The 13,013-nt window shown below is 40.5% G+C and overlaps 1 protein-coding gene across 1 annotated transcript in view; it reads left to right on the top strand.

Moving 5' to 3' along the window:
* LOC126404337 (endophilin-A1-like) overlaps window positions 1-12,875 on the top strand; it is a 100,464-nt gene extending 87,589 nt beyond the window's left edge. Inside the window, exons 4-11 of the mRNA XM_050067514.1 lie at window positions 1,176-1,244; window positions 1,373-1,445; window positions 1,532-1,675; window positions 2,544-2,677; window positions 2,771-2,929; window positions 4,938-5,041; window positions 5,143-5,273; window positions 5,833-12,875. Of these exons, the coding sequence (XP_049923471.1) occupies window positions 1,176-1,244; window positions 1,373-1,445; window positions 1,532-1,675; window positions 2,544-2,677; window positions 2,771-2,929; window positions 4,938-5,041; window positions 5,143-5,273; window positions 5,833-6,029 (1,011 nt within the window). The 3' untranslated portion in view covers window positions 6,030-12,875. The remainder of the gene's footprint in view (window positions 1-1,175; window positions 1,245-1,372; window positions 1,446-1,531; window positions 1,676-2,543; window positions 2,678-2,770; window positions 2,930-4,937; window positions 5,042-5,142; window positions 5,274-5,832) is intronic.
* Window positions 12,876-13,013: the final 138 nt, after the last annotated feature.

Here is a 13,013-nt window from a genome sequence, read left to right as displayed (position 1 = left end):
TCATGGTATGGTATGCTGTACATAATCACGGAAACTGTCAGTGTGTCATTCTGTCAGTCAGTCATTCTGTCTGTCCCACGTTTTTCTACTCACTGACGTGGTCAATCTATGTGAAACTGCACATAGGCATTGAGGACTGGCATAGGTAGAAGGTGACAAAGCTACCAATGGCTATGGACTAGTTGTTATTATTATTAGTAGTAGTAATAGCAGCAGAATGTAAAGTGTGTTGTTCTCACAGCTACTTTATATAGTGAACATTTTCATGTGAATTTCTCCGTCTCTGCAGATCTCTCCTGTTGGTGCTGTATGTACCTCAGATGAATGCAGTTATGGGTATATACTATATATGCTGCATTAGTGTGTGTGTGTGTGTGTGTGTGTGTGTCCACTAATGCGTGGGTGGGTGATGTGAGTCACGATTGTGGAAAATCCCACTCTCCTCCTTGCCCCTCCTCCTTTCTTCTGCAACCCGAGGCGATTAGAAAACAAGAGGTGTCACTCTGCTGCTCTTCCTGCGGTCACAGTGACAGACCCAGCAGGACAAAGGCGCTACAAACATGTGATGATCTTATAGAATATGATGCGTTGCTATAGGTTAAACTACCCAACAGTATATGCAAGGATTAAAATGAGCACAACCTTAAACATCTGCAGCAGTAAAATAAAAATAAAAAATCATTAATTCATAAGCAACGATGACAAACTGAGCCAAACCAATGTTTCGGTTCATTGAGACGTCTGATGAATTTAAACGCTGAATGCAGATTCAGATAATGTCTCCATGAACTCTTCACTGGCTTTTAATGTGAAAGCCATTAAAGGATCGCACTTGCTAAAAGAGTTTTTTATTATAGAAGGAGGACAAGGCTGGCAGAGACTCCACACTGAGCATGAACAATAACACAGAGGAATTAAAGGTCACACCAAACACTCCTCGTTTTCATCTATCGTTCATTTTGTCGTCTACGAAGCCAACGTCACCACTCTGTCCTCAGCTGCTACCATCTCTCTCTGCCTTTCCTCCTCTTCAGTAGCTATATGCTCGCTTTCATGTCGAAGCAGGAATCAAAGTTTGCTCTCATCAACGACTTTGAAGCAGTTGCCTCTGTCTTCTCTCTGGGTGGGTTCATAACACTAAAGTCTTTGTTTTTCTTTGTGTTTCCTGTTTACAGAAAGTCAGTGAGAAGGTTGGAGGGGCGGAAGGAACCAAGCTAGATGATGACTTCAAAGAAATGGAAAAGGTAGATTTATTCATTCACACTCACATTCACACCTACGGACAATTTAGAGTCACCAATTAACCAATCATCTCCTCAGCAGGTTTGTGTGCTTGTCTCTCACAATACTCCTGATTTTTTTGGTCCTGCAGAAGGTGGACGTCACCAGCAGAGCAGTGTTGGACATCATGACCAAAACCACAGAGTACCTCCAACCTAACCCAGGTAGGAAACGCACAGTGAAACTGACACAACATGCAGCCTGAAACAACACACCTGTGACTCATGATGTGACCCTCGCCACCCCGCAGCATCCAGAGCCAAGCTGAGTATGATCAACACCATGTCAAAGATCCGCGGCCAGGACAAGGGACCCGGTTACCCTCAGGCTGAGTCCGTCCTCGGAGACGCCATGTTGAAGTTTGGACGGGAGTTAGGGGAGGAGTCAAGCTTTGGTAAGTGGGAGGGTGCATAAATTTATCGTGGGAAGATGTCTGCAGAGGACTGTTAGCAAAACTGGTTTATTATTTCAACTTATTACAACAGAAATACAGTGATTTGCCTTTTTTTTTATTTATTTTTTTTATTTGTAGCTCCTGCCCAACATTAGGGGGGAACAAAGCTGCCAACACATAAATAAATACATGACTGAGTAAAATAATAATAATAATAATAGTAATAATAATAATAATAATAATAGTGATTTTTTTTTTTTAAAAAATTAATAAATATGCAAAGAAATAGAACATAAATGAATAAAATGTATTTACTTGATAAAATACCTGTTTTTGTATTCATTTATTTTCCTAATTTACTAATTTGTTCTTTTCTATTTACATTTATTTCAGTTTTTACTATTTCTTCTTCATTATAATGGCATCTTTAGTCCTCCATAAAGAAGTGGCACACAAAACAAAATTTTATTTTAAAACTGACTAATTAATTCTTTTCTATCTACATTTATTTCTGTTTTTACTAATTTTGTCATTTGATAATTTGATTTTTAATGAATCATTTTCAAATTTCTTCTTTTCTGTGTACATTTACTTCTGTTTCTATTTATTTCCCCTTCATTATAATGGTATTATTAGTCCTCCGTACAATGGTGGCACATTTAATAGAACTTTATTTTTATCATGTCTTAATTTATTGTTTCTGTCTACATTCATTTCTGTTTTTATTTATTTCATCTCAAAATGGCATCTTTAGTCTTCCATACAAGAGTTTCAAGCTGACCCAAGCAGAAGTCATGTAACTCTGTCTATGAAAAAATTAGTATGTGTTTTTTTACTCTGTCCCATTCTCTTCATCCCTGCCTTCCAGGTTTAGCGCTGATCGATGCCAGCGAGGCGATGAAGGAGCTCGGGGAGGTAAAGGACGCTCTGGACATGGAGGTCAAACAGAACTTCATCGACCCGCTGCAGAACCTCCACGACAAAGACCTCAAAGAGATACAGGTGAATAAAACACCTGTTTATCTTAATGAATCGGACGTGTCCTTTGAATTGATTTTCATTTTCCTCTCCTGCCTTGTTTCCCCTCCACCGCAGCACCATCTGAAGAAGATGGAGGGCCGCCGCCTGGACTTTGACTACAAGAAGAAGCGTCAGGGGAAAGTCCAGGACGATGAAATCAAACAGGCGCTGGAGAAGTTCGACGAGAGTAAAGAGATCGCAGAGCAGAGCATGTTTAACCTGCTGGAGAGCGATGTAAGGGTGCTCTCATGTTTCATTTTAATTTATGTTTTCATCATCGATTGATCTGCCAATTATTTTCTGTCCTAAGCCCCTCCCACCAGACACCCGTGGGCATATCGCACTTCATTCAGTAACTCGGTGTTTCCCACATGTCAATTTATTTGATCTGATTTCACTGTAGAGCTCTTTCTCTGTTCATTTGACCACAAATAAGACAAGAATTAGCTAGCTGTGGCCCACTTCTCTGGGAGTTGAGTGAACAGAAGCTTGGAAGCTTGGGCGGCTTGAATTCTACCAGCTCAAACCCCCCAGCGCCGGGTGTCAAAGCGCGCTGATGGCCAGAGGCAGCACTGGGTCTAACCTTCGTGTCGGCAGCAACAGAAAGTTTGCTGATCCAGTGGGGAGTTTGCGCTGGTTGGATTCAGGTTGCTGCAGCTGCTGACTCAGGGTGTGTTTCCAGAGCTGCTGCCCACTCTCCTCCCAGTGGGGTGGTCTGTAGTGGCAGGGATTGAGGCGGAGAACCTACTGTGATTCATGGCTCTACCTAATGTTAGCCATATAAAGCCACAGCCGTGAGCCTTTAGCTCTGGTTAGCAGAAGGCTAAAGTATAAGCAACATTTTCTCTCTATCTTTAAGAGGCTTCGACAATATTGACACGTTTTCATCGTTTATTGTCAGACTTAATGTTAGCCCTTTAAAAATGGACCTTTAAACACGTGGACGGCCACGAGAGATCGTTGTTGGCATGATCCTGTTTAAACAGATTTAAAATAAGAACCATAATAGCTAAAGCATTCAGTCTTTTAGCAGCAGAAAGCAAAGACTTCTGTCTGCCATGTCGTCATGTTAATGCTCGTAGTGACACCATTGCACAACATCACGTGTGGTGCAAACCCCAAATGAACAATGAAACTATCACTACACCTTTGAGCTATGCTCATAAAAATGGGCATATCTCAAATACTAATGTACATAGTTCAAATAACTTATGGGGTGTTTAGAAATATTTTGTTTATGTTCCTCAATTTAAAAATCTTTTGGATCGATATGTTTTGTGATTTTATTTTGTAAAATCTGATGAAAACGTCTGATTTTTGTGTTTTTGTCATGACACAATGTCAATACGTAAATAAATTATTGTGGTTTATTGACTTGTGTAACATTTTAGATTAGGATGTATAGATTTTAGGGATGTGATGCATTTGAAGATACTCTAACAAATGACATCACAATAAGCAAAAGTACCAATGTAGGCTCTGGCAGACCATATCTACTGCTGCGTTCAAAGAGTTGCTCTGCAGTGTAGGCAGCTGTGTCCAATGCTGGGACAACAACTTTCTCTGCAGGATTCTCTGCCACTGAGTCAGGCTTTCACCATCTGAAGGAATCATCTGCATTTGTAGAACAGCCAACAGGAACGCTCTCTTTCTGAAATGATGTGTGATTGGCTCCCATCTCCCATCATAGGATAGATTTTCTGAAGCCTGAAATCGGAGCCAAGAGGAGGTGCAGAAGTCTAGTTTTCCCTCAAACCACCATTGTACCATGCTCAAAGTTTATTATGAGATTTTTGTCCAATGACGCCAACATTAAACTGCGTTGAAAGTCCAGTAAATGTCTCTGCTCCAATGAGTGATGACAGTGGACGTTTACTGCAGAAGAAACAGCTAATTGATTTGGAAAAACAACGACAAAAAATCAAGTGGAAACAGAAATCTAATCAGATTAATTCCCTGAGGGGAAACATCATTTTTAAACCGCAATGAATCATGAAAACAACAAACATGGAAATCATAATAGAAAATGACTCAATATAATCAAATATTCACTGTGTTGTGTGTGGTTGACATTGTTTTTTCTGTTGCTATGGTTACAACTACTGGAAAACAAAGGGCAGCGATCCTGCGCCGTGCCATGCTGTGTCGCAGCAGACCCCGGCCCAGCATGGGCACAGAACAGGATGTGCTGCAGTAAAAAAAAAAATATATGCATGTATGTGTGTGTGTGTGTGTGTTGCAGATAGAGCAGGTGAGCCAGCTGGCAGCGTTGGTTCAGGCTCAGTTGGAGTACCACACTCGCTCTGCCGAAATCCTCCAACAGCTCTCCAGTAAGATGGAGGACAGGTATTGATCCCTCTGCCCACCTGTGATAAAAATAACCCAATAAAAGAAGATTCACGTGGTGAGACGAACCTTTTTTTAAATCGTGTCTGGCCTTTACCCAGGATAAAAGAGGTGTCCAATAAACCGAGGAAGGAGTACACTCCGAAACCCCGAATGACCCTGGAGCTGCTGCCCCCCAGCGAGAGCCACAACGGAGGGATACACTCGGCCAAATCGCCAGGAAGATCACCAGGTACAGGGTGGGAGAGCAGTCTGGGTGGGAGAATGAGAGTTTGACCACATCAAAGACGTTTGTCTTATTTCTACAACGGCTGTTGACTTTTAGACTCATCATATCTGCTTTTTAGTCAAACAGCCTTCTGCTAGAATCAGACGGACATAATCACAGCAAGTCTGTATTTACCATTAGAGCTGTGTCGATGTGTGTTTTTTGCCCCAGAAGAGTCCACGAACGAGTACAACAGGTCTACGTTAAGCAGAATGAAGTATAAGGTGCAGTAAACCCACAATGTGATGTCCTCATATGGGGATGCAGGGTCTCAGGAGGATATTGACATATGACATGTACTTCAACATCATAATCAAATTCTTGAAATTCAGTCATGGCTTTTGGGTTTGGTGGGCCACTTCAAGATTTTTAGTCACCCCCTCTGGCTACCCCTATGACAAATTTCTGGGGGGCACCACTGCCCACAAAGGGCTTGAAACGTGTCAGCTCAGCTCATATGACCACTAGAGGTCGTCGCACTCCATTCACAATTCTTATACTGTTTGTGTCTGTCCCCCCACAGCCCCCATGGACCAGCCCTGTTGCCGAGCACTCTACGATTTCGAACCAGAGAACGAAGGCGAGCTGGGCTTCAAAGAGGGCGATGTCATCACCTTGACCAATCAGATCGATGACAACTGGTACGAGGGCATGATCAACGGCCAGTCGGGCTTCTTCCCCATCAACTACGTGGATATCCTGGTGCCGCTCCCTCATTAGGTCCCGCCAGTGATCTGGCCCTTAACCCCTTCGACCAATCCAGACACCCCTGAAAACAGCCTGTATTTGCATAAAAAAACAAACCACGCCCTCCTTCTACTTCTTCTTCTGTGCTTCTGTGCGATTCTGCTTTCACAAAACGGACTGAAATGACTGAGACGAAGACGGGGTGGATGAGACGAGGCAGTAGGACAGTGAAGAAGAAAGGGGGAGGAGGATTTTAGCGTGAGAGATGCAGAAGAGAGGTAGAAGAGAGGGATTGAGAGGGACGAGAGGACGAAGAGATGATGATCTTTTACAGCGCTCACTCAGTCGTGCTCTGCTCAGCCGGGCAGCACTGGAAACCAATGAGGCTTTGGAGACTTAAGGCACGGTGTAAATGTACGTGCATGTATGTGTCTGTATGTGCGTTTCGACCTGTTCTTACTCTATTATGACCGAGCCAGCACAAAGTCCTGCTTGACAGCTTTTTTTGTGATGCTGTCTTCTTCTTCTCTTCTTAAGTTTCTTGCTGTTTTTCTCTCAGAGTACTTCTGTCTTTTCTACCTTGACTTGCCTTCCTGTGCTCTTCTTCAGCCCTAGATTTCTCAGCAACTGTCACAGTCTTTCCCACTTTCTGTCTTTCTTTCTTTCTCTCTTCCCTCCTTGGCTAGCACTGCCTTTCAGCATGGCTCCATACTGTATGCAGGCCTCTAACCCATGTTCCAGAGCTACATTAGGTCACCAGACCCTTCTACTTTTGTTTAAGGATCTCTCGTACTCTTGTAACATACTCTGCCTTCCTCAGAGTCTGCACAGAGTCTCAGCTCAGTGGCTGTATGCATGAACCAGCCAAATCAGAAATTTGAGAGGTAAGACGCTACGTGAGATGTAGTTTTTGGGAGAGTACCTTTGAAACAAAGCCGTATCTGCAATAAGTAGATTTTTCCAGAATGAAAAAGAGAATACTTGATCACTTGTTCTGAAAGCCATTTCTCGTATAAAGTTTTAAAGGTGTGAGGATCGGAGGAGTCATTCAACACATCATTAAACTTGTCAGCTCCAGAGCTGAAAAGGAAAGCTCTCTCATGATTTACCAGACAGCAGCGACATGTTAACACAATCCAGGACAGGCCAGTTGTATTGAACATAACTTTTTCACCAGGTTGGTTCCTCCAGTATACATAGAGGAAAAGATGCTTGTTTTTTCTCTGTGTACTGCTCTGAGTCACCCATTCACGGTGTTTTGTGTGTACTGTGTGGTGTAAATGCTTGTTAACTCGTCTTATGTGTGGCTCTTGCATGCAGGACTGTGTGATCAGTGGTAGCCGTTCTAAAATCACCAGTTTTAGTCCTCTTTCTGCAGTTATCTGGAGGAAGGCTGCTGCTCAGTGGCCCCTTAAGAAAACAGAATGTCATTAATATTACATTAATAAGACATCAAATTCCAGAATGCTGACAAAATTCGAGAACCTTCAGACGGCTCTTAGCATCTTTCAAACATTCTAGAATCTCAGCAACATTCTACACTTCACAGAACATTATCTGGGTCTTTGTAAAATTCTTCAACCCGAGTATTTCAACAATGGCATTCTCGGAACCCATCGGCTGTATTCGGCGTCTGACTTCCTGCAGACGGTGATACAGCCTCTGGGGGCAGACCCCCGATTTTTTGGCATTCCGGTTTGATTTGGGCGGAGGAGGTGAATTTTCGTTTCCAACTTCCGTTTATATATAAGTAAATATGCTGAACCATTGCGATGGATTCAGAGTTTGCAGTGACGCCAATTATGTTCCGCCTCGTTAGTTCACCGCACGGACCGTTTAACCTGGCAACAACTGCAGCCGGCTCAAACGTGATTGGTCAATATCACGCGGAGTACAAACAGCCTACAAACCAGGGCTCTTCCGCTCTTCTTCCGGAGGCAAGATATCCGAGGTTTGCCTACAGAGTCTACATTTACTGAATGTAGAGTCTGTATATAGAGACTACAACAATGGTAACTTGACCTTGGGGAACATTTTAGAACCTTGACAAAATATTTGCCCTCGGAATAATCTAGAAATGTGTTATCATTGCGGAATCTTGATAACATTCAAGAAACTTTTGAACTAAATAAGAATGTTTCTGGACTTCATGAACATTCTCGAGTGTCAAAACTTGGCAACGTTCTCGCCCTCAGAATGATCTGGAAATGATTCATCATTCTGGATAATGTTCTTGAGCACCCTGTTACCTTTAAGAAACTTTTGAACTTTATAGTTTCTTGGTGACATTTTGATCTGTATATGAATGTCTCTAGATCTCATAAACATCCTGGACTGTTCTCATATGTTGCGGCGTAATCAGAACATTCTAGATCCTCGACAGCGTTCTTCTCTCTAGAATGATATAGAAATGTTTTATCATACTGGAATCTCGATAGCGTTAAAGAATGTTGCATTACATTTAACTTTTGAGGTATATAGGTCCCTGGTGAAATTTTGAACTGTATACAAATGTTTCTGGACTCTGTAAACATCCTGGAGTGTTCTCATATATTCAGGAGTAGTGGAAACATTCAAGAACCTTGACAGCGTTCTTGCATACACAGTGATCTAGAAATGTTTTATCACTCCAGAGTCTCGACAATGTTCAAGAACGTCCTGTTATACTTAAGAAACTTTTGAACTTAATAGTTCCTTGGTGACATTTTGAACTGTATAAGAATGTTTCTAGACTTTGTTTACATCCTGGAGTGTTCTCATATTTTCGGGCATAACCAGAACATTGTAGAACCCTTAAGACAAGAATATTCTAAACAGTTTAGCAGTTGGTATTGGTGTTTCCTGTTAGCCATGCTAGTTCCCTGGAGGAAGCGTCACATACAGGGAAAAGCAGGACTTCTTCTGTGGCTGTAACTGAAGAGCTACCTACTGTACACGTGTGTATGTCTCAGAAGTGTTCATCATAAGGCAGTATTAAATAGTACTAATAATACTCTGACAAAGACCTTGTGAAAAAGGTAATTTATTGTTAAAGGCTGTCTCGTAATTCAACTATTTATCACTGATTTCAGATTAATCAGATTGACCTTTTAATGGCAGTGGAAACCATCGGCTCATGTTTTACCTTTGATAGCAGCAGAACATTTTTAACATTTGGATGTTACTGTTTTTTGTCTCATGTTGAACCTTGAAGCTTTGGCAGTTGTCAACTGTTGGTAGCTACAAGACAAGCCGACAAGTCTTACAATTAAGAGAGATGACTCCATTTGAGTCAACGGAAATGTTCCAGCAATGTTAAGAGATCTGTTTAATTGTATTCTTCCGTACTTATGTTTTGTTGGTCTGTTAAAATCAAACATAGGACTTAAGAACTTTGTATTACATTCATGACTTGATGGAGAGGACATGCAGTGTGGTGCTGGGTTTATATCGACTCCATTGTACATAAAACATCTGAATAGTGTCAAAGACTAGGGGTCTGCCGTACTCAGAACTTCTCTGCTCTGGTGTACACAGGAAGCTAAAGCTAATCACTTTGATGTTTGTTCTCATTTACCATGCTAACATTTCTAAAAATAAAAACTGACATTTAATGAATATTATATTTGATATTAAAGGCATAGACTGTGTTGTTAAATTAAAAAGCCTAGGGTTTTCTGTTCAGGCATTATTTATTAATTCGTCAAACAACGGCAGGAGTGTGTGCTAGCACGGCTAAAGCTAATGTGCCAGATGCGGCTAACCAGCATTTCGCTTCACATTCCCGTTCTTGTGTTTTGGTGATGCAGTGTTGAGCAGAATACTTTAAAGTAAAAGTATTTAGTGCCTGAATATCTCATCCTAAATGTAAGAGTATTTTAAAATACAGAGAAATGTCACATTTAAAATTAATTTGGCATCCATCGTCTAAAGGACGGTTTATATGTAAAATGGTTGTGCTTTGCATAATTTTTGTCACATTTTCTTAGTTTTCCTTGCTGTGAAAAATCACTGACATATATTTAAGTATTACTGTGATGTATCATAATAACAGCCATGCTAATTTCTGTTAGCAAGGGCTTTATGAGCATGGACCGGACCAAACTTTGCTTCAACCAAAACCTAATGTTTACTTATGTCAGTGATAATGACTCTTTGTTTTAATTCAAAAATTAACTCCCTGATTTTACTTGGTATGTTGTCACTTTTTTCCAAACCCAAAATCCACCACTGCGTAATGCACACTGGAGAAAAATGTAGCTTGTTTCAAAACAAGACATCTCATGTCACTTTCAGCATATGGGTATGAGGTATCAAAGTATTCATAGAATTTATTAAGAACCTTTTGGTGTACAGATACTTCTTATTTTGTGTTCCGAAGGTGTATTCTGAACATTGCATTACAGCAAGTCGAGACAGTCCATTATCCAATAGCCATAAAATAGGCTGATCGTGCCGGTTTTTCACAAGTTAGCTGACGACAGTAATAATTTATCAGGTTTGCCGCAGAGAAGAAAATATTTTATAAAATGTTTGAGCATGGGCAAGTTTCAGAGTTCCTCTTGAAAGCTATAATGGTGTTTCGACACAAATAATAACAAAGAAAAACAAAAAAAAACTGCATTTTTAACCGTAGATTAAATATAATCTATCAGCAGTCAATAATTGTTGAATACAAAGGCAATAATGATGATCTAACAATAAAATCTAATGTTTTAATAAAAGGAAGAGATGGCTCTGAGGAAAAACTGTGGATTTATCTCTGGAGCTGCACCACTTAGACATCTCTTGCATTGCCAAAGCACACAGTATGTGACAGCAACAACACAATCAAACTAACACTCGGTACTTACTCGCTTTCTGCCACATGCCGGCTTCTCTGTAACTGTTCCAGGTTGTTGTAAAAGACGGGGGTTTGGAGCACAACTGTGTTCAGTGTTTTTATTTTTGATTTTCTTTGTCTGTTTGTTCCGAGTCTGAAACTTGATTTTCTTGAGTCCGCCTGTGGAAAGTCTGTGAGCTGCATGCAACTGAACTGCTTTACGTCTTTACGGCTGTTTGAGATGGTTTTCCAAAAAAATAACAAGAAAACAAAACAGAATGGGGAGATATTTGTCCTGCTGGAGCCTGTGTGAACTGATACTCCTTATTTTCTATTGTTCAGTATTTATTTTTTATCTTTTGACTTGCTTGGGCTATATTTGTATAGCATTCCTCTCCGATTACAAAGTGCTTTAAGGCCTTTTGAATTTAATGTGTTTATTTATTTTGCACCTTCTCCAAACAGTTTTTTTTTCTGGTCTTCTCCTCTTTTATTTGTATTTTCTCTTTTTCTTTTGTGCTGATTTGCCCTCTGGCGACATGTATTCTAACCTCAATGAGGGACTTGTACAGTGTTACGCTCCATTTTCCCTTTTCACCTTAATGAGAGTTGGACCTCGGCCACGTTACCTGCCTCGGTTTTAATTTCAGCATTGCTCTCAGATTGTCAGATCAAGCAAAATAAATCCAAACCAAACCTGCAGACTGAAGCTTCAGCCGTCCAGACTTTCCTCAGAAGTAAAGCAGCTCTGAAAATAGAACTATTCCAACTGGTTTAGCTAAACTTTCGAAGGTATGGAGGTAGATTTGTCTCAGTATTATTCGCGTGAGCACATCGACAACCCTTGTGTAAATGTGTAATCTGTAAATACAAAACAGCTCAGACAAATCAACTCACAAAAATATTTTGCAAATATAAAACAGATCTGCAAATACACAAATAAATCCCACAAATTAAAAAAAAACTCAGTGTGTGTTGAATTGAAATCCACTAGTGTAAAACTGAGATTTAAAAAAATTCAAAAAATGTGTTTTATATTTGCAAAATATTTTTTTGAATTTACAAATTTTACTTTTTTTGTATTTGTGGAAAGTGTATTAGATTTACAAATTACGCATTAGTGCACAGATTGTCAATCTGTTCACACAAATGATGTTGAAACAAACGTATCTCCATACCTCAGAAGTTTGTATCAGGCTGTCGTTATATTCACGTGCAGCTTAACACATGCTAGAAAATCGGGGACACAGGAAATCTACATTAATCTCAAAACTCCATATTTCTTATTTTTATGAACTTTAAAAGCTCATGGTCTTTGCAATTAAAGTTCAAGAGCAGTCTTTGAGTACCTCAGATTTGCCATGTTGAATCAACCACAAGCTAGCAACCAGTTAGCTTAGCTTAGCATGAAGACTGGTAACAAGGGGAAACAGCTGGCCTGCATCTGTCTTGAGGTTAAAAACTTAAATGAACATTCAAGAGATAAAATAATTTGTTACAATAAAAAAGCAATTCTCATTCGTCAGGTATCTTATTGAGTTATCTGTTTAGCTAGTTTAGCTAACTTTTGCGCCTTTCTTTAGGCCCCACCCACCAAGATTTAACTGAACCAATGGGATTTCTCCTGCTGTCGTAGCTGCTTTGCAGTCTGCGGGTTGCTAACGTGGCCTTGGTCTGGCCTGTGGCTGTGTGACATTATACTGTATGCCTTGTGGCTGTAAAATAGCCCCCTATGCCTATGGAACCTGGTGTCTTCTGGTGAGCTACACGTGTGTATGTGAGTATATACACACACCTCGTTGCTATTTATTTATTTATGTAATGTATGTATTTATTTATTTATTCCTGTGTCCTATTTATTGGTTCGGCACCTGTGGCGTATTTGACGATTGTCAATACATTGGTGTATGATGTGGAGGAGGGGGTGACGAGGGGATATTTGGGGTGGGGGGGGCGTGGTCAGTGGAAAAACCTAGCTGTGATACTAACTCTAACTGTTGCTCTCCTCGTATTGGACGGTGATATAATCTAAGACCACTGTATGTATAACTGCTTGTCGTGAAGATGATCTACAATGTAATGACAATAAAGAATTAACACTATGATGACACTGCAGACAACCAGACTCCAATCTGTCCTTCATCGGTAGATCGCACCTCACATGAACTCTATATTTAGGAAGCACGTACAGTGACTTAATACTTAAAGGAACAGTG

This window comes from Epinephelus moara, chromosome 17 (genome assembly GCF_006386435.1).
Source record: "Epinephelus moara isolate mb chromosome 17, YSFRI_EMoa_1.0, whole genome shotgun sequence".
NCBI classification, from domain to species: domain Eukaryota; kingdom Metazoa; phylum Chordata; class Actinopteri; order Perciformes; family Serranidae; genus Epinephelus; species Epinephelus moara.
Note: the sequence above shows the minus strand (reverse complement) of the source record. Positions and strands in the feature narration are given on the sequence as shown.